General features: G+C 45.9%; 1 protein-coding gene across 2 annotated transcripts in view; it reads right to left on the bottom strand.

Annotated features, from left to right (window-relative positions):
- Positions 1 to 3,622: 3,622 nt before the first annotated feature.
- LOC8042916 (peroxisome assembly factor 2) overlaps positions 3,623 to 20,523 on the bottom strand; it is a 35,047-nt gene continuing 18,146 nt past the window's right edge. For both annotated transcript variants that reach the window (XM_029979215.4, XM_040504321.2), the window contains 11 exons: positions 18,771 to 18,922; positions 17,807 to 17,908; positions 17,550 to 17,626; positions 16,896 to 17,125; positions 15,756 to 15,840; positions 12,164 to 12,225; positions 8,252 to 8,360; positions 7,629 to 7,745; positions 7,272 to 7,349; positions 5,388 to 5,527; positions 3,623 to 4,381 (listed from right to left, as the gene is read on the bottom strand). In XM_029979215.4, the coding sequence (XP_029835075.2) occupies positions 4,218 to 4,381; positions 5,388 to 5,527; positions 7,272 to 7,349; positions 7,629 to 7,745; positions 8,252 to 8,360; positions 12,164 to 12,225; positions 15,756 to 15,840; positions 16,896 to 17,125; positions 17,550 to 17,626; positions 17,807 to 17,908; positions 18,771 to 18,922 (1,316 nt within the window). In that variant the 3' untranslated portion in view covers positions 3,623 to 4,217. The remainder of the gene's footprint in view (positions 4,382 to 5,387; positions 5,528 to 7,271; positions 7,350 to 7,628; positions 7,746 to 8,251; positions 8,361 to 12,163; positions 12,226 to 15,755; positions 15,841 to 16,895; positions 17,126 to 17,549; positions 17,627 to 17,806; positions 17,909 to 18,770; positions 18,923 to 20,523) is intronic.

The raw sequence follows: 20,523 nt of genomic DNA, 5'->3' as shown, positions 1-20,523 counted from the left end.
GCGCTAGCGTGCGCTAAAATTGCGTACGTTATTCTAAAACTCCCTAATGAGAGGCGCTATCAAGCGGCTCCGGTGCAGCGTCAGACTTAGCTACTGCCGACGTTATTAGATTAGCTCAGTTACGGAACTGCTCATAGGCGCCGCATACACGAACAGTACACCCCCCCCCCCCCCCCCCCCCCTCACTCACCACGACTCGCCAAGCGTCGCTCGACGCGCCGCCGGACGGCTGCTTTGGTAACTGCAGCGTATTCTATGGGAATCGGGCACGGTGAAATCGGGTCGGGATCGCTATGTGCGTTTCGAATCACGGCGTCTAGATGGCGCTTCATCTCTGCTCCTTGGAACGCACAGTTATGAAACGAAAATCTAGATGGCGCTTCGAACGACATTTGGTGGATTGAGGTGAGTGAGGGGGGGTACCCCCTTCCGCTTGAGTTCCACAAGTGAGGTAATCTAGTAACGTTGGCTACTGCGCAACGGAGGCGGACAGCTGAGCACGCGGCAGCGCCAGTGCGTCTGCCGCGGCTATGACGTCACTCTTCTGGAATGTGCAGACCGGCGAGGCGCGCGCGGTGGCGGCGGAGAGCGCGGAGGCGGCGCTCAGGCGCGCCAGCTGTGCGCCGTGGGACGTCACTGCTCCTCGCGCATGCGCAGACCGGTGAGGAGCGCGCGCGGCGGCGGCGGAGCGCGCGGTGGCGGCGTCTCCGGCGCGCCAGCTGTGCGCCGTGTGACGTCACTGTTCCTCGGGCTTGCGCAGCACGGCCCTTTGGGAGCCACGCGAAACTGCTCAACCTCGGCCAGTGTAGCTAACGCTACAAAAGGGATGGCGATGGAGCCGGCGTCCAACGGTCGACACGTGCGGATATGAGAGCCATGCCTGTGCATGTGTCGCGCATAGAGAGCCTAGATTTGAGCGAGGAACCAATTCAAACTATAAAGAGCGTTTGCAATATAATGGCGTACGCCTCTCGCGCAGATTGGTGGCAAGTTCGCATGCGCGGTGTCGTCGCGTAGCGAGGAGGAAAACAGCGGGAGTTGTGGAGACGCTTGCAAACGATAATCGCGTTCGTAACCTCCTCGCACCTCGTATGCGGAAGCAAGTCGTCTGCTTATTTTGCGGGGGTTGAGGCGACGTCAGAAAGACACCGTGCTCTGATCGAAGGATAGTGGATAGACCTCTAAGGAACCTACCTTGAGGTCTACCCACTATTCTTCATTCAGACCCAATCACAGCTCGGCGTCTTTCTAACGTCACCACAACCCCCGCAAAAAAAAAAAAAAAAAAAAGCAGACGAATTTACGTTTTGCAAACGCCTAATAATTACCACGTCGATCTAGCAGTTGGAAACACTCTGTAATCTAGGCACACTAGTCGCGCACTCCACCATCAGCGCCGCCTCCTGGAAAGCTGAAGAATTAAATTTCATCAGCCACAGCCTCCGAGATCCCGAAACGCTCGTCACGAGAAGGCTTCGCGCGCTTCGGGAAATCCGGGAGGCCATGCATCTGCTTTCCACAGACGGCGCATGTTTGGTGCAACGTCTCGCTTAGAGCCACCGTTTAATCTATAATCCTCAGCCCAGCACGCGCCTGTTCGTTGCTTCGGAAAGCAAGCAAATCACGCGCCATACGTACGAACACTGAAAACAAGAATCGGCCAGAAGCCCTTCCTTTTAGAAAGGGCTCCTGTGATCTCGCCCATCTACAGGGGATTGCTGCATTCCCCGGTGTTCTGCCGCTATGTTTCCAAGGTTAGAGAAACCGTCCAAGCTCATGTGATCGGTCTGAGTCACTTTGGAACAGCTGAAAAAACTTTCAGAGCAGAAGTCTACACTTCATTTTCCTTCCTGGCACTGCAAATATTACACTCGTAGGTTAACCATCTTTTCCCCCACTGCGGCCTCGAGCCATCCTTGTCATTAAAGGACTTCAATCAATCAATACTCGTACGTTAAGTTTCATGCGTTGGCCTGCCCATCAAAAATACACTGCGCACTTTGTCTTTCCACTTATGTACAATTTTTTGTTAGCATCAATCGCAGTATGAAATAACAGTATGTTAAAATACAACCAAGTGAAATATTATTGAGCCCCTAGGTTAATGTTTCATTGAAGTCATAAAAATGCAGATAAGAATAACAAAAATGCAGAATTCAGATAAGAAGAAAGCTTTTGTCATTTGAATAAAATTAATGACAATGTGTATGTAGGACTTCATGATGACAAACAATCGACATGTGAAAGATAAATAAGCCTTAGAAGCGATCCAGTCAAACTCGCTAAGATTATTCTTAAGTTGCCGTCCACTCCTCCAGATAACTGAGTTTAATTTATTCCCTCCACTGTGTCGTTGCACAGATGGAACCTATGTAAAGGTAATAACTAAACCAGAGAGTTAACATAACAAATAGTAAGCTTATAAAGAAGTCTATATAAATCTTCCTGCAATACATAAGCGTCCTTGCTAAATCTCGAATTTGAACAAAAAATCATAAGAATATCGCAGTCTATCAAATAGTATACTAGCCGCAGTTTCGTTCAGAATATTTTAATGCAAGGTTGAGTTGTTACATCAACACTTACTAAAGTTAATTTTTCTGAAAACTGGGTTAACCTAGGCATGGGTGCTTGTCTGGTCAAATCAGGTGCATAACGTATAATTTACAGAATTCCGAAGTTTGGAAAATGGTTATAGTGGGCGCACGAACGAAATAGGCACCTCCGCCATATTTTACGGTACTCCTCCAGAACAACACCCTGTTCTGGAGGAGTGCATTTCTTTTAGCACGTAACTGTGCTACGTCAAAGCAAGATTCGAAAAATTGCAATGACTACTTTGTGGTTTTACCTTCACTCCAGTGCACGAGTGCACGGTGAGAAGCGCACTCAATGAAACTACCCAACACACCAGACCAGAACATCAAAAATATTGTGCGAATTCTGAGTACTGTCACTGTTTGATACAGAGATCAAATCAGGTGGTACATTAGTTAGGGCAATAATCTAAGTTTTGAAAATTCGGACAAGCCTACCATAACAATCCGGTTGTGTAGCGGAGACTCGGTTATTATATTTTCAGTATTGATGAAGTGAATTAACGTTTAAGCGCAATGTTGGCACAAATTCATCACATTTTGGCGAAATGTGGCAGGATGTAAAAGGGTAAGCACTTTGGTGCAAATGCATATTTGCCAAGTTTGGAGAAACCGAATCCGGGAGAATTTCTAAGCGGGGGAGAGAGGGGGGGGGTTGAAAAAAATATTGATAACAAATTTACATGCAAGCAAGATACAGGTGGGCCTCGTTATCATTGCAGCCGTTTGTTGGAACGACAAAGACTCCTTGTTTAAGTGCGGGCGAGGGGGGGGGGGGGAGAATTTGCATTTTCACGGAGAATTTTTTGTTAATTGTACGACCATACAAATTGGTCAAAATTCGGGAGTCTCCAGGGTAATACGGGAGATTTGGCAGGTATGCAAATGGCACAGCAATCATGTCATTGTAAAAAGAAAGCTGAGCGAGCTTGTGTCAACTGATGCGGTGATGCCAAATCTGCCCAGAGTAAAGCAATATGAACTTTCCCCTCGGAAACAACCCGACGCAAAAACGTGCCGCAATGTAGGTCAAAGGGTTTATTTGCTGCAGGAAGTATGAAGCATCAGTTTTTGGTCATTTTCGCAAGTAAGACTTCTCAGCTTCAGCCTTTTTACCTCGTTACATTTACGATGCCGCTTCGAGTTTGTTCCTTAACAGTGGGCTAAAATTATATTAAAAGTATTGAAGAATCTGTGCATAAAAAATGAGCTCCTTATATCTGACACTCCACTTTTTCCGGGTTTGTTATATTCAACATATACCTTATTTTTTTATGTACAAAAAGCAACCTAAAACCCTCTTTAGAACAGTGGATGGCAGTTGCTGTATTTCTCTTGCACTATAACAGGGTCACCGTGCCACCAAAACCAGCGAGTTGAATGCTTGCCCCATCAAAAAATATCTTCTGTTTTTAGCCGACGGTTCTCTTGGGCACTTCTGAGATTTCAGACTTGCACCACTTAGTGAACCAACTGAGCACACAGGCGTTGCATATTTCGGCCGGCTATCGACAGTCACCTTCTCACATGGACGGACGTTTCACAAAACAAGGGCAACAAACATGGCGGGTCGTACGACACAAATCATCTCTCCCCCACGTGAACATGACACTTTCCCATTCAGAGTTCATTCCTAGCAGGTCTCGCGGAGGACGACATTTTTTGTCGGATGTCGTCGTAACGTTCTAGTTCGGATGGAGACACAGAAGGCACCAGGTCTCTGAGGGCCACCTTGAAGTCTTCCAGCGTCACCAGGACAGTCTGGTTGTTGGGAGCAAGCTCACCTTGAAGAAATAGAGAAGCATATAATTTGGTATTAGAAGACCAAAATGTTTCGGTTGCAACCAGGTTGTAACTGATACACCATTGTCACTGAAGCACAGAAGCTTGTTATGTCTGTCTCTCCGAGTCTGTTTCAGTGAAAGTAGAGTACAGCTAATTTAGGACAAACCGAGGTAAAATGCAGGCACTGCATCCTCTCTTCGACATGAATTCGAGCAACAGCGGATAAGAGCTGTCCTGGATATCATTCAACACCTAATGTAGAAAAGCTTGTTTATCATTGCTCAGAGTGGTTGAAGAAGCTTCGCCATAAAGGGCAAAACAAAAACTAACTGAATTCCACAAACAAGCAATATACCCGATGCTGCCTGCACATGAAATAATCTGTTTGCCAATAGTACATTCGAAAATGACAAAGAAACATTTGATCCATTCTAACTTGGACATCTTTAGCACCTGTCTTTTCTTAGACTAAGCTTGATAATGACAGGGAAGCTATCCCTAAGCCCAGAAGAAGAGCTATGAAAAGGGCCGGAACTGAAGAGACGTCTTGTGAATTGCTGGCTATGTCACCGTGGACGTCTCTCTTGCTGCACCAGATGTATTCTGTCTGTTCCAGGTGACAAAGAACCGGTGACAAAACCCATAATCAACTCCATTTCAGGAGTGATACAGTGCGTGGGACAAGTCTCCAACTGGTGTGTTTATCATTCAATCCTACCCATGCATTCTCCCATGTGTGCTCTGCTTTTCATCAATGGTCTGGCTGCAGAGCAAACAGCAGCAGAACAGGCGTCTGCTGCATCCATCTCTGCTGCTGTGCCATTGTCGGGATTGCGGCAAGCAACGGCATGACACTTTTACGACGTCATCGGGCGGAAATCGAGACCACTCTTGAAGACGCAACACACACGCCAGTCAAAGACGTGCTCCAGGCGCCATAGCAGTGCTACTGCGGAAGTAGAGCAGACGATCGATTAGGTTGGCATGACTACGCTGTGGTGGTACCTTGTTCCAGTGCCTGGATGTGGTTCCTGGTGGCAGAGGCCATGGCAGCCGAACAGAGCGAGTAGAAGTCGGCACCCGTGAGCCCGGACGGACACGCGTCCAGGACTGAGCCCAGGTCAAAGCCCTCCGCAAAGTGGAACCTGCGCAGCGAGGACTGCATTCACACCCAAGGCGTACCCCATGGACAATATAGGCTGCAACGCACGGTTCAACTTTGTTCTGTATTTGAAGCCTTAAGACTTCAAACACATCACTTCTCGACTTGACAAGGAGTTCAAAGAATGGGACCTAAGCTTAGTATTCCAGCCCTAATTTGGATCAAAGCTTCTTCAAAGACTGGAAGATATGCCAAAGCAGCATTAAGAACTGTAGCAGCTGATAATGTTTACAATACAGTGCGATCCACTTATAAAGATAATAAAAAAGCCCCAAACTTCAATCGTTATAACCGATTATCATTGTATCTGGACTGGAAACTAATTCTTTATAGTCTAGAAGCTCTAGAAATTCATTGTTATAAGCAGTATATCGTTATAAGTGGATTGCACTGTAGTATGGGTTACTCATACAAGATCGTATGGGCATGACTTGGTACAGAATCTACGCCATATGATACAGCAAGTCAAATAATACAAATTCTGCCAGGGGAAAGAAACAATGGCTTTTCGATTTGATATTTTGTAAGCTTCTTAAAATGCAACTCCGCTTCATTTCTGTTTTTGAAAAAAAAAAATGCGGTCCTCTTGTGCATCACCTGGGAAGACCACACATCAAATATTACGACCTAGTTCCGCGTAAATGTTTCTTAAACGGTCCGGCAAACTTTACAACATGCCAAGTTGCCGAAATTGGCTGATTATAGTGGGCGAATTGAGGTGCAACCAAAAGCGTAGTCAAGGCTACGACGTGGGCATGGCCAACATTGAGATAAACATCATCACCATTGCCCGTTTTTGCTTTTTATTACTTCTCCGGGCAAGCGTAACAGGTGATGTCAGCAGCGTTTCCTCTCGGCGCTCAGTGGTGTCCACGTGATCGGCGTGACGCGCCTGCACAGTGCACTTCTTGGGAGCCGTCCGGCCATCTTGCCATTACCGCTGTCTCCCACGTCACAACCGCCGTCGTCGTCTCACCGTTCGTAATTATTGCCTCTCGGAGTTTCAGTCACACTACATGCGCAGACTGACGCCGCAGTTGTGCAGACGTCGTTGAATGTCGTAGACACCAAAACGTGGTGAAGAGTGCGGTTCAGAAGACACTTGCGCCTGACACACGCCTGCCCCAACGGAGGCCCGCTGGCCCGCCCCAATGCCGCCTGTCGTTGTGTAGAGGGTCATGTGACATCTTGTATTATGTGACAGTCATTTTTTGGCTGCTTCATGACAATGTTGCCGGATGAAGACAAGGTTTCAGTTTCAATTTTTGCTCATGTTTAAAGTAAGATTAAACCATATATATTCCATTTTTCGCAAAGCAAATGATGTAACAACTTTTATTAGTGCTTTTTAATCTGCAATCCCTCATTATCCCGAAATTTTTTTAAATTGAGTGGGGTCGCTTTTTAATTTAGCCTGCGGCTAGACTGCTAAATGGTCAACGAGCTGAGTTCTTGAGTTGCAGTCGTCACTCCCAGTCAACATATATACATATAAAAAGCTCGCAAGGGCAACCTAGATGTGACATGCACTTCCAGGTGGATGATGATATGTTCCACCTCCTATGTCCACGGTCGGAACAGCCTCACAACTTTGTGCATATTCCTATGCTGCAAACATTCATATCCAAATTATCGCAGCCCATGGTGTCTAATGGAGCAGCTCTGCCAATTCCTGCAATTCACCTGACCGTGCAAGCAACCTCTAAAGACCCCTCCTGTCCACTCACCTCCTAGTCAGGGCCTTCAGAACCTTAAGCTGCGACTCCCTGTCGGTAAGAATCCCCACGTACAGCAGCTGGTCGAACCTGGCCGCAGAAGGGAACAACACACATCAGCTGCACAAATTGGTCATTCATTTGCCTTACAAAATATGTGCATCAGCCCTGCTCGCTGTTCGTTAGAGCACCAAACCCACCCTTAGACAGCACTCCTCAGGTGCACAGACAAGTTAGCCACCTTACAACACATGCTCATCAGCTCTGCACACTGTTTCTTCAAACACCCATCTTAAGAACTGCAGTCGCCACACAAATTGCACAAACTCAGACAAGCCTCGGTATTATGATCATTTAGATTCGGCCAACCTTCCGGGTCGAAGGATGGCTGGGTCCAGCAGGTCTGGCCGGTTCGTGGCCCCTATGACGAAGACATCGGCCGACTTGTTTAGGCCGTCCATCTCCGCCAGCAGTTGGGACACCACCCTGCAGGATGCGACACCACCCCCCTTTGAGTTTACGCAAACGGAATCAACTCGAAGGGCAAAACAGCCACAATGCTGGTTTGTATATAGACAACCAACTGCCTGTGGTTGGACATCAACTTAATCAGGCTACAAACTACCAATGGTCAAAAATCGCTGGTCATTAAGACCATAACTCAATGACTAGTTTCTTTCCCTATAACATTTTTTTATATCAGTCAGTCTTTTACAATACAGGACCATCAGTCTTGTACAACTCAAAGCTGTCAGTTAGAATTTTACGATTCGGAAAGTGGTACAGTGAAATACCTCTTGAACAAACTTCAAGGGACCCGAAGAAAAAGTTTGCTTTAAAACTTTGCCCAACTGAACCCACTGGACACAATGGGGGATTTGCAGGAAAACTTCACAAATGGGTTTGTTTACCTGGACTTTGTTCAAGTGGTACTTTAACTGTAAGTCCCTTACAACTCGGAAACATAATCAGCATTACAAACTCGCACTTACCTGTCCATGACGCCACCGGAGTCCCCGCTGCGGCCACGGTTGGGAGCAAGCGAGTCGAGTTCATCAAAGAAGATGACGCACGGAGCGGCACTCCGAGCACGGGCGAACACTGCGTCCAACAAAGCCCGCTCAAAAACAATATCCAAGATTTTTGACAGGCTAGCCCTGTCTTCCTCGAAAACTGGGCTTATAAGTTCCCAGTCTTTCATATCAGTCTAGGGCCAAGCGTTGATAAGAGCTTTGAGAATTGTCTCGACAGCATTAGAGCTACAAATGCTTGGACACCTCCTCAAGCTCCATGACAAAGCACATGCAAACAGACAGCAAATGCCCTCATTAGCCCTAGTGTATAAACTGAATCTGAACTTCACGAATTTTAATAATATAAAATAAATTTCTGCCCTGTCAATATTCTAGAGATAGAAAACATATTAACATAATTCCCTAAACAGAATGGAATCCTACAACACATTTCAGGTTTCATTCGAGCAATGTAAGAACCAACAAAGGTTGCCGGCCGGCATGACAGGGGGAGAGAGAGAGATACTTCCAGTTTTCCTATATTTATTTTGCATTTGAGTGTGTGCGCGACGACTTTCGGTTCACTAGCGAACAATTGCCCGAGAGCTACGATCTAGAAATGCTACAGTCTCATGCATTTAAGTTGCCAATGTGAACCGGCACAAACAAAATGTCACAAGTTAAGTTCTTTCGATTATCTCGAGACGAGAGACGCCACCGACGTTGCCGAGCTTTGGTGATCGCAGCTAAGCAGACGGTGGTCGCCTGCTTCGATGTGTTGCCGACAGATGGCACAACGTGACAAACATGAGGATGCGGCACCAGCAGTGCCTAGACTGACCATCTCAATACAACGATAGGTGCCAGCAGGGCCATTACAGCACATATAAATGAAAGCTGATACGGTGCTCTGGGAAAGAAACCCTAAATACAAAACTAAGCAAGTTAAAACATGAGAAAATTGGACATTACAGAGACTAGCGCCGTGCCAAAAGAAGCGTAGTAAAAACTTTCAGAAAATTGTCTGCTAAAACCAAGACCCAGTTCGGTGACCCCTGCGGGAAAGTTTGGTGCATTTCTTCGGCGCTTGGGGAAGGTAGGTTTCCCTTTCCGATGCCTTGCTGTTCACAAAGTAGTTGCACACGTTTAAGAGGTTTTAAGTCGTTCTTAGGTACTGTAAACAACTTAATTTTCGCAGGCTCAGTTTTCCCGATTTAGGTCAAAGCTAAAGTTTTGAAATAATTCGAGGATTCTCATTTTCGCGACGCGGTGGGATCTCAATATAGGTTCTAATGTGTTTACATTTTACCAGAATTGTTCACGGGACCTATTTTTCGTGAATTGTAGGCGACCCACGAAATTCGCGAAAATTAGGTCTTTGCGAAAATTAAGTCCTTTACAGCAGCGGTTCTCAAATGGGGGTCCGCGGACCCTTTGGGGTCCGCGAAGGCATTGAAGAGGTCTGGGAAGCCCTGCCTCATCAGTCAAGCACGTATGTCAATTTAAGAAGTCTACTTCACACTAGCCCTTAGTTATTTCCATTTATTAAATCTTAATTATAGTTAACCTATACATTTCCCTTCCCCTCACCACAAACGGGATCCTCCATCATCTTCGCCTATCCACAAGGGGTCCGCGAAGCATCATAGGTTGAGAACCACTGCTTTACAGTTTATGGACCATACTTGGGTAGTAATTCAATCACAGCAATTGAATTACTGTAATTTAATTATTTCTTCTGGTAATTTGCAATTGTAATTAATTACTTTAAGCTAAAAGGAATTGTAATTGTAATTTAATTACTTTCGAGCGTCAGTAATTGCAACATTTCAGGCAGAATTACAATTACTTTGTAAGATTTTACGGCGTCTGCACTTTTTCTCCCCTGACCACGGGGGACGGCAGTACAGCCTAAGCGATAGGGGAGAGAGTGTACCCCAACCTGCTCAAAAGGAGGGAAAGGAGGAATGGGAAAGAAAGGCTAGGATATAACGGAATGAAGGGTTTTGTAAACTGTAAAACGATTTAATGAAAAATTTGAGAAATAATTTGATACATGAGGGCTACATTCCCGTCGGTTTTCGTTCGAGCAGTTGAAATCTGTCTCTTCATCGCGTTCGCTTGCTGTTGCTCGTGTTCCTAGGGGTCTCTCTTGTTTTTCATTCCCCTCAGGGGGCATCGGGGTTCCAAGTCGAGCTGGTTGGCTCCGATCACATCATCCGGTTGAGGCGAAAGGTTCGAGGTTCTCCTTACGCGTCTTCGTCGCTAGCATATTCGCTTACATATTTCAGTCTAGGTTGGGGATTTTACCGTATTTACTCGAGTAGTAGCCGCACTATTTATGAACAAGGCCCTTGCGTCTACTTTCGCGCAGAACTCAAATACAGCTAATCATCGCTTTGCGCGTAAATAACACAGCGAATAACTAGACCGCGAACACGATTCTCCATACAAATGCAATCTTCAGAGATGGTATCTTCGCGCGAAGGCGTTATCTCTGTCCTGTAAACTGCTAGAATCATGCTGTCAATCGCGGTGATTGGCAATCCACGTGTTCCGAGGAAAAGCGAACCCTCAGGTTTTCTTCACAAACAGTGCGGCTAATACTCGAGTAAATACGGTATTGTCCATGAAATTATTCTCTTTTCTTTACGAGCTCTTCACGTCCCCCTACTCTAGCTTGTCTGTTGGTACCACTTACAGTAAGTTGTGCTGCTCTAACATCGAGGCGAAGAAGCAGCAGGTCTCGTTAACACGACTCACCCCACCTTACTTCCAAACGTTGTTGCTACACTGCCCTTCCCTCTTCCAATCTTCATCTACCTTTCCGCATAAAGTTTCATTATTCACTGTTTGCTTCAACCCCTAACCCTTTCAACCATTTCTCAACCTGATTGGACGAGATTCCAAAACTTTACAAACCGCAGTTTTAGACTGTCAAGACCTTGTTCTAAAATAAAATAAAAATGTAATAAAAATTGGTTTTTATTCATTGCGAATATAAGAATTCAGGAATTTATTACTCCGAACTGTTAAGTTCTATAATTCATTTAACAAATTTAATAAAAGAAAAGTACAATAGGTGACATTTATACAGAGGCCATATAACTCGTTTATAGTTACATTGCCCAAGGTGGGTAGCTCTCAGAAATAAGTAATTGTAAAGTAATTGCATTACTTTTTAAAAGTAATTTGTAACTGTAATGAATTGCTTTCGCTCAGTAGTAATTTGTAATTGTAATGAATTGCTTTCGCTCAGTAGTAATTTAAATTGTAGTTAAACTACTTTTGGAGCAAAATAATTGTAATTGTAATTAAATTACTTTTTGAAAGTAATTTACCCATGTATGTTATGGACCAGGTAGCTCTAACAGGTAATTTTTAAGATGCACCCATGATACCTTCGGCAGATTTGTCATTTCTTTGAAGAACAATTGCTCTTTCTTTTCACACATCGGATCAGGAAGGTATGTCGATCCCGTATAAGCAAAATTTCAGGAGGTACCATGGTTAGTCCTCCGCGGTGAGAATTTTTAAGAATGCGCTACTCACTGTGGCTCCTCAAAAACAAGCAAAAACAATAGCCAACCGCAAGCAACATACTCCCCCCAAAAGTTTGGCAGCGTTTGTTTTCGTTTACCTCCGCACACCCTGTGTACAGAATGTTCCCAGCAATCCTTTCAAAGCAGCGAAGGGCACTGCACATTTTGCGAAAGGTCTAATAGCATCTGACCTCACAGAATGACGACAATTTTTAACTTGAATTAGTTTCATGAAAGCTTTTTGGCTAACATATCTTTTTTCCTCCTGCGGTTCGCACCTGCCTCTTTGCTGCTCGTACAAGAGAGGTGCCCAAGTGGGCTCAAAGATGTGGACGAATTCGAGGCTCACCTGCCCGCACATTTTCTTCGCTCTGCCCAACGTACATGTTGATCAGCTCAGGACCCTTGACACTGCACAGAGACACCATTTTTTTTTTATGTGCTGGGAGAGCTTAGCTACGTTTTTACATTCCACCAGGTTGCTATTCTAAGAGGCACACCCAAACCATCCATTCCTGCTCCATGCGCAATACCCAAGGAAAACTGCAACATTCCGGGTGAAAAAGTGACACTGACACCACAAAAAATAATTTTTCATACAAAGCTTGGGTTATTCACCATCATCCCTTTTGGCCAAAGAAAGAAAAAAAGAGTTCTCCAGCAATAAATTTCTAGTGGGGGAAAAAAAATTTGAATAGCAAAGACTACTTTTTCTTGATTGTTGATCTGTTACTGGCCATGCTTCCGAAGAAATCTAGGCATGAAAAAATGCATTGTCAGTAGCTTTAAACCCTAGTCACAACCTATTCAAAAACACTCAGATTCTAGAAGAAGGATTGTGTGATATTTTACTGATAAAAAAAAAGAGTACTAGTGTTGTGCGAAGAAATCTTTGAAAAGTAGTTATGAATAATACACTATTTGATATTTGCTTCGAGATGACCTGCGATATTAATATTTTTCTAAGTGTTGACCGCAACGGGTTACCCTGTTGAGTGCGCTTTTTACCAAGCACAGGTGCACTGTGGGGAAGTACCACCCAAGGAGCTTCCACGGGTGGTGCTTTTCTGCAGTGAAAACCCGCCGCGATCAACACTTGGAAAAGTATGAATATCGCAATAGAGTGCTTGGGAGAAAAGCACAATTTCAAAGCAGGATGGTGCTTGCATGTGCCTGTTGTGTTTAAAACTAGACTGAAACTTCGTGAATTTTAATATCTACATTGCAGTAAAATGTTTAAAATTAAGCTATGGCTGGTAGGTAGAGTATATGTTAGGCAGAGATGTCCTCACAACCTGCATTCATTATTCTTGATTATTAGGGGCGAAGCTCCTTAGGGGCTAGCCATGTCCATATGTCCGTCCGATGTCCGGCGTCAAGTGCTCGTGCTCATGTAGGGAAAAAAAAAAAAAACGCATCTCCACGTGGTGAATGGTGTTGATTGGGGCGAAGCTCTGGTGGTGCTTGTCTGCGTAGACGCTGAGCCGCAGCATGCCGAGCCTTTCGTTCGTTTTCATCCATGTCAGAAAGAGAATGTGTGGTATGGAACGTGGTTATATACCCATTTGAGCATTTGACCGCAGCGTGACATGGATGAAAACGAACGAAAGGCTCAATATGCTGCGGCTCAGCGTCTATGCAGACAAGCACCACCATGAGCTTCGGCCCAATCAACATCATTCACCACGTAGAGATACGCTTTTTTTTTGTTTTTTTTTGCAGTTCCAGTTTGACGAAAAAATATTTGCATATAGCAATTGTAAATCTACTCAATTAGGTATAGCTGGGCATCTCTAAAGGTTTACTTTTATGTCAAATTCATCATTTACTTTCCATCCCAAGGCATCGGACCTTCTGAGGTCACAGTTCATAAATATAAGATTAAGAAAATAAAGATCATTGATAAGTGCACCACTCAGGAGATATTAAGCTCTTGGTGGGTCATTCAAAATAAAAACAAAACAAAATTAGCGTATAAATGGATAAGTGGAAGCTTGGAAACAACCTTCACAAGTCTAGCTTACTTTTCGTTCAAGCATGGTGCAACAGTAGTGAAAGGCTTGGAGAAACTATTTAATATAGTAAACTTTCGTTAATTCGACTTTGACGGGACCTTGAAATTTGGTCAAATTATCCGAATGATCGAATTAGAAAAAGGACAGAAAAACGGTTAAAATTAGACACCGTTTAATTTTTCAAAGCACTCACGGATGGACTGCTGCCGTCTGCGCTTAAAACGCGTGTCCAAAAGCATGCTCCGAAGAGCAGCGTAACTAAACATCACACCCCCCAAAAAACACAAACTACAAAAAAAAAAAAAAAAGGTTTTTTAGAGTTGACTTTGGCACCGGGAAGCCAGACCGTCGGCGACAAAGAAAAAAAAACAACAACAAGAAAAGAAAACGAGAACCCGCACTTTCCGGCGCGCAAATGGACCGCACACGATGCTACAGGAAAGTGCCTTGAGCGCGCACGCCGAGAAAGCATTACGAGCCGACTTCGGCGCCGAGCAACCAGACTGTCGGCGTCAGAAAAAAAAAAAATAACAAAAAAAAAAAAGAAAAGAAAACTCGCGCTTTCCGGCGCGCAAGATGGACCGCGCACGATGCTACAGAAAAGCGCTTTGAGAGCGCGCGCTGTCTCCGCGCCCAACCACGTGCTATGTTTTCCGCGCTACTCCACGCCAGATTGGTTGCGATGGCTCGTGTCATTAGCTACGGTCCATCTCAACGGCGTAGCGGAGCAGGCGCATATTTGCGCACGTTCGTCTTTGCAGCAAAGGGTCGGAGTTTTCCCGTAGGTTGGTAGTTATTCTGCCGTGGTGCCGTGCAATGTGAGCTCTGCCGCGCGCATTCGCTCTAGACGAATTATCCGATGCAGCGTCTTCCCCAGTTCAAACTATCAAACTTTTCCTCCCATAGAAATGTATGGGCGCTCGCCGGGACTTTTGAACACGATCGAATTAAACGAAAAGTCGAATTAACCGAGGTCAAACTAACGAGAGTTTACTGTATTCGATTAGAAAATACAGTCGCCAACCGATTTTTCGGACGTTTTCGCCAAACTGTCACTTACCCCATAGAGTTAATGTATAACATTGACCGAAATTCAGGATGCCATAAAGCTTACTGCTCAATGTTTTGGACATAATTTGTGTAATTTCCTCAGTTTACAACCACAAAACAGCCGCCGCAATAGCGCCGCGAGCTTAGTCGCAGCCATCTCGGTTGTTTTGATTTTGCCCTGTAGCCTCGATACCACGTCCTACGCAATAAACAAACTGGGTTGAGGCTATAGTCAAGTTTTCCAGTTTCACTATAGCCAACATGGCCGCCATCTGTCCATTCTTATGGTTCTTCCAGTTCTTTTCGTGGTCTGTGTTTTTCGAGTGCGAGCGCGAGAAGAGTGGCCGTCTGCCGTTCTTGCGGTCTTTGAGCGTGAAGGTTTTTGGCCGATAGGCTTAGTATTGAAGCAAACTTGGTGGACTAAACGTTGTCTCCAAATAGTGCCAAATGGCATTAACTTCATCTTCGCTGTTTGTGCCAACAAAGGCACCGACAAAACACGGCACCGAGATCAAACTGATAAACAAACAAGTGAAAAGTAAACAATATAAAGCGGAAGTTGCACGAAAACTTAAAATTGACATCAAACGAGTGGAAAGTGGCCAATACGCAGCGGAAGCTGCACGGAAATTTGATGTTTTGGCTGAAATCGATTTTTCAGACCACCTGATTATTCGGACAATTTCGGGGTCCCCTCCGAATCCAAAAATCGGTCAATGACTGTATTCAGCGAAAACCACCTTTCGCTTCAAACTCGAAATCTACTATTCGCACATGACTAAAGAGTACCATAGGATATACGCAGTCAGTGTGTAGCCCACAATAGTCTGTTCTGAGTAGGCTCTACTGTGTGCCCCGGATCCAAGCTGTCCTCACCTGAGGAAACTGAGCGAGCACTCGGTGGCCACTGCCTTGGCCAGCAGCGTCTTGCCCGTGCCCGGGGGTCCATACAGCAGCACACCTGTGGCACGGGGAAGCACATCGGCATATAAATTCCGAACGAGTGTGCAGTGTGCATTCTCTTCTCAAATCTCAGTTCCTTAGGCACTTTCCCAATGTGTGGGTGTAGTTGCCCCAGCTAGTGGCATACGTACTACTGGCAGAACAAGAGCTACCCTAGCAAAAATTCCAATAGATATTTTTATTGGACCAATACAAATTCCTATTGGTATGGCAGTGGACCGAAGCTTGCAGGCTAGCTGGTAGAGCCAACAGACTGAAATTAACATCGAACAATGTAATTTGCACATCGTGTCCATGTGAACCCGCGGAGCCGACAGTGCAAGCAGGCTGCAATGCTCACGAGGCTGCCGTTTGATTTATCTTGCCGGCATGCATCGCCAAATAGTGCTTGTGACCGCTTACGACGAGAAATCACACCGGTGCCGTCTATCAGGTAACTTTGAAACACCTCCGGTCAGCGTATATTTAATGCAACATTCTCCTGTCGTGCGCTCGAAATAATTCTGACAACATTATAGGGGACCATTTCTCCTAGGCTATGTGTAGGTTTGATCTCTCAAATACTGCAAAACCCTCAGGTCTAGTTATACGCGGATAGGCGTTCAAGGGCCATCGGACAAATAGCCTCAGTTAGTTCTCTCGTAAGCGGTCACAAGTGGCCACAATGCACTCGGTCACATGACTTAAATGTGTGGACCGGCCATTATGCGGCTAGTGTGATCGAGTGTGGCCGAGTGAGTTTCTAGGTGAATCTGACGTGGCGTGCCCGCCCAATGCTACCTAGAAGACAACACCTGAATCCGACATCATCGTTAATGGATCTCTGGTCCGCCACAAGCGGCAAACACGCTGAAGGTCGACGAAAGTTGCTGCAAGGCGGCAGACGCTTCAGTTTCGGCACCGCCACATGCCAGCGTTGTGCTCGTTGCAAGACGTGGTGAGACGCGTTGACGGCAACGCTGACACGAGGTAGATGGCGCTGCGTGGATTCGCTAATGATGACGCTTGGAGAGAAAAGAAACAGGCCTTGTCTTGTAGGTGGTATTGGCTCACCGGAGCGCTTGAGTCCCGCCTCGAGGAGCTGCGGGTGCTGCAGGGGCAGCTGCAAGGTGTCGGTGAGCAGGCGCTTGGCGTCCCCCAGGCCCCCGACGTCGTGCCAGTGCACGGTGGGGATGCGGGGGGCTCCCACCGCGTGCGCCTGGCTGCCCTGGAGCCCCTCCAGGGCAGCCTGCAGGTCGCACTGCAGCAGCTGGGGCCCAGACAGGCACAGGGAGGGCCCCTGCCTACACACACAAAGGTGAAGCAGGGGAAACCATGCAACATGTTCACTTTGGATAACTAGAGCTTTATTTATCTTCTACCCCTTTAGTGGCATTACAATGTGCTTATATATATTTCCTGCCTTAGGTAATACACAGGGTCCCTTAGGGTAGAATAACTCTTCACATATTCATAGAGATAAAAGCGAGTACTACTTTCTGTTTACACATGCTAGCTTGAAGAAGAAACAAAAAAGTTAAATGACAGACATTTTTTCTTCCCCAACTTCATTTTTCTCCTAAATGTGAACAGCCAGACAGAATGTGATGTGCCGAGCATTGCAATTAGTTCATGATAGTAGGTCCTGAAATGGCATGCACTCCAGTGCTCCTTTTCTTCCAGTAAAAAGGTTTTAGGCTGGTCCCGAAGTCCTCGAAGAGCACTCACCGCAATGACCTGAGCCTGGCGTAGGCCTCCTTGGTCCCTTGGGCAACCAGGGCCGACAAGTCGCCCAGCGCAAACCCCTGGACAAACGAGAAACACCTCTAGAGGCCTTGCTTCAGGTGCTTTTATGTTTCCATTCGCAGACAATATACATCACTACAGAAGGTGTGGAGGAGGTAACACAGGCATCCTTTAGCCGGCGGGATGACGCGGACGCTTATCCGTCACTCCTTTCGGAATGGAGAAGTTGGATCACTTACGGCGGTCCTCTGCCCAAGGTACGACACGTCCACGGAGCTGCTCTTGGGCGAAGCGCACAACAGGGCATCCAGGATTTCCACCCTGGCCTCCTCGTTCGGGTACTGGAGGACAGAGACAAAGACTACTGTAGTCTTGCGCAAGGACAACCTACAGCATTGGCCGTTAAGCCCATCCAGGCAAGTATGTACAAGGACCATTCCATTACGCCCATCCGTAAAAGCACGGGGACCATCCAAACACTCGAAGCATCAGTACCAGTTCTTTTCACATGGCTATCCCCAACCTGCCATAAACAGCAAAAGGATTATACACTTATCAGATCGTATCATTCATGTTGTCAAACTCACTATGAAGAATAGCTAGGTTTGTAGAGTGAAGGGAGTTGAGTATGATGGCGTTTTCAAGATGACTGTTTGAACTGGCTTCAAGTCAGAGAGCCCAGATTTAAGACAGGGGGCAGCCAGAACCACAGAGTGTTTGCTATTTAATACCACACACTTTCTGTGCAGATCGACTCTGTGTGCACAAGCGTGCTTTGTTGCATGGCAAGGAGGATCGATAGTGAGTGGGGAGGTGGAGAGAAGGTCGGGGATGCATTAGGACAATCCACGCTTCCACGTCCCCCTCGCACCATGTATTGCAAACGTGGCCCATAAACCGTGTGGTCCCAATCAAGCAGTTGGAAGCACTCTCAAATCTTGGCACACTACTTTAGATGTGAGGGCTTCTGCAGTCCAAGCCCCACCTCTTGTTTCTTCCTAAAAATATTCACTATTGACACACATCCTTCAATCATAAACACTATTCAGCAATTTGAAACTTTTCAGCTGCCCACACCATACTAAATCCTCAGAGCTCAAAATTCATCTGTCACGCATCAAAGTACCTGTTCGATTGCAAGAGAGCATGTGGACTGGATTCCCGCCAAGCAGAGGACAGTCACGGGGAGGTGGAGTTGCTTACCGGAATGGCCACGTGGTGCAGGAAGAGGCTCGCCAGGTCCGGGTGGAGGTCGTCCGGGGAGCTTGTGCTTGCCAGCAGCAGTACGGGCAGCTCCTCCGGGTCCCCGTTCAGGGAGCGTGCAACCTCCCCAAAGAGACGCACCACACGGGGCTCTGGACAAGAAAATCGAGGCACTCCTTTGATCTACTGCTGAAATGTCCCATTAGATCCGCAAGTTTGGGCAATTTTACCGCTTGATGTCATGTGACACCGCGACGTGACCTAGTACGTGCTGATACGTGTCACATGATCACGTGACCCATGGTGGCACGGGTCGCCCTTTTCAAAAGTTGACTGAGGAACGGAAAATCGAAAGCAGGGCTTTCTTTTATTTTGCTGTCGTTTAAACCGTCGAGTTGGTCAAGTCAAGTGATAATACAACGATGGGAAGCCGTGGAACTTGCAAGGGGTGGAAGTGGACGGGGCCAGCGTTGGACCGTTGGACGAAATGATAGAACTGCTGTGAACGAACGAAGGAAGTTGGAGGAAGCCGTGACTTGGAAAGTATTGATACATACTACTGTTACTGGACAATTGCACAGTGGCGTTCGTAAAAATTGTTGTATCGGTTGTACCATAAAGTCCCGCAGCACCGCAAACCTTCATGGTACAGAATGTTGCCTTTCTGTGGTGCCGCAGCTCTCCTGAGCCAAATTAAGATATTTTCTTTTTATCACTATTAATAATAATAATATCAAAATTATTGTTAATATTATTATGTTTTGGATGGGCCGTGTATCACTACTGTGTAATGCATGCTAAAGACTCCAAGCAAGTGGTTGTACTGCACTGGCTAAATTTCTCAGCTACAGCTGAGACACCTGTACCCACCTAGGCTGACTAACTGCTGGGCATACACAGAGTTATTTAGCTCATTGCATGCACAAGCCAAAACTGCAGAGGCACTAAGGGTATGTTGGTTGATTTCTTGGAATTAGCGAATTTGACTGTCGGGGTGACCATGCAGAAAAAATAATGAACATATAAAAAAAGGGAAGGTACACACAGACAGCTCATTTTTGTGGTGCAGCTGTGTGCTTCGAGACCTTGCATTTATTTTATTCAGCTCGGAGAGCCTGTTTTTTTGTTTTAATCAGACAATGTTAGCGGCTGATAGAAGAATGATTTAGTTTTCACAATAAAAATGAGCACAGCTTGACGCTTTCTTGATCTGCTACAATTGGTGATTCCCCTACGCACCCCCTAAGGGGGGTGTAAACCCCCTCTTGTTTCTCTGAAAGCACCCCCTTAATTCGCAACAACTCCTCCATTCTCAATGCCCCCCCTTAAAAATTTGGACACCCCCCCTAATGTCAATTTCTGGGGAAAGCACTGCTTACAATGCACAAAAAAAGCAACAAGAGAAAAGACACACAGAAGTATCGGCTATAAAAAAATATTGTAAATTCATTGTCTTCAATTTATTAGACAATTTAAAAGGACATTACTTTGTTTTTTGCTGCTTTTTTTATTTTTATTTAGTCTGGTAGATATTGACCACCACAAAATCGCAGGTGAGTTTCAAGGGTGGCCTTCGATTCCACAAAGCCAGTCAATGTAACACCTTGCCTTTTAGATTCTTGATGTGCTTATGCAGAATCTCCTCCTCAGTAGCATCAGAACCTCTTAAAAGTGGAGCCTTGCCTCCGTGAGCAGTCCCTGCTCTTGTTACGCCAAAAGTAACTCATACAAAACGAAAACTTCCGGCTCTGCC

Source organism: Ixodes scapularis, unplaced genomic scaffold (assembly GCF_016920785.2).
Source record: "Ixodes scapularis isolate PalLabHiFi unplaced genomic scaffold, ASM1692078v2 PGA_scaffold10__122_contigs__length_95168666, whole genome shotgun sequence".
NCBI lineage: Eukaryota > Metazoa > Arthropoda > Arachnida > Ixodida > Ixodidae > Ixodes > Ixodes scapularis.
This window is presented reverse-complemented; position numbering and strand designations above follow the sequence as displayed.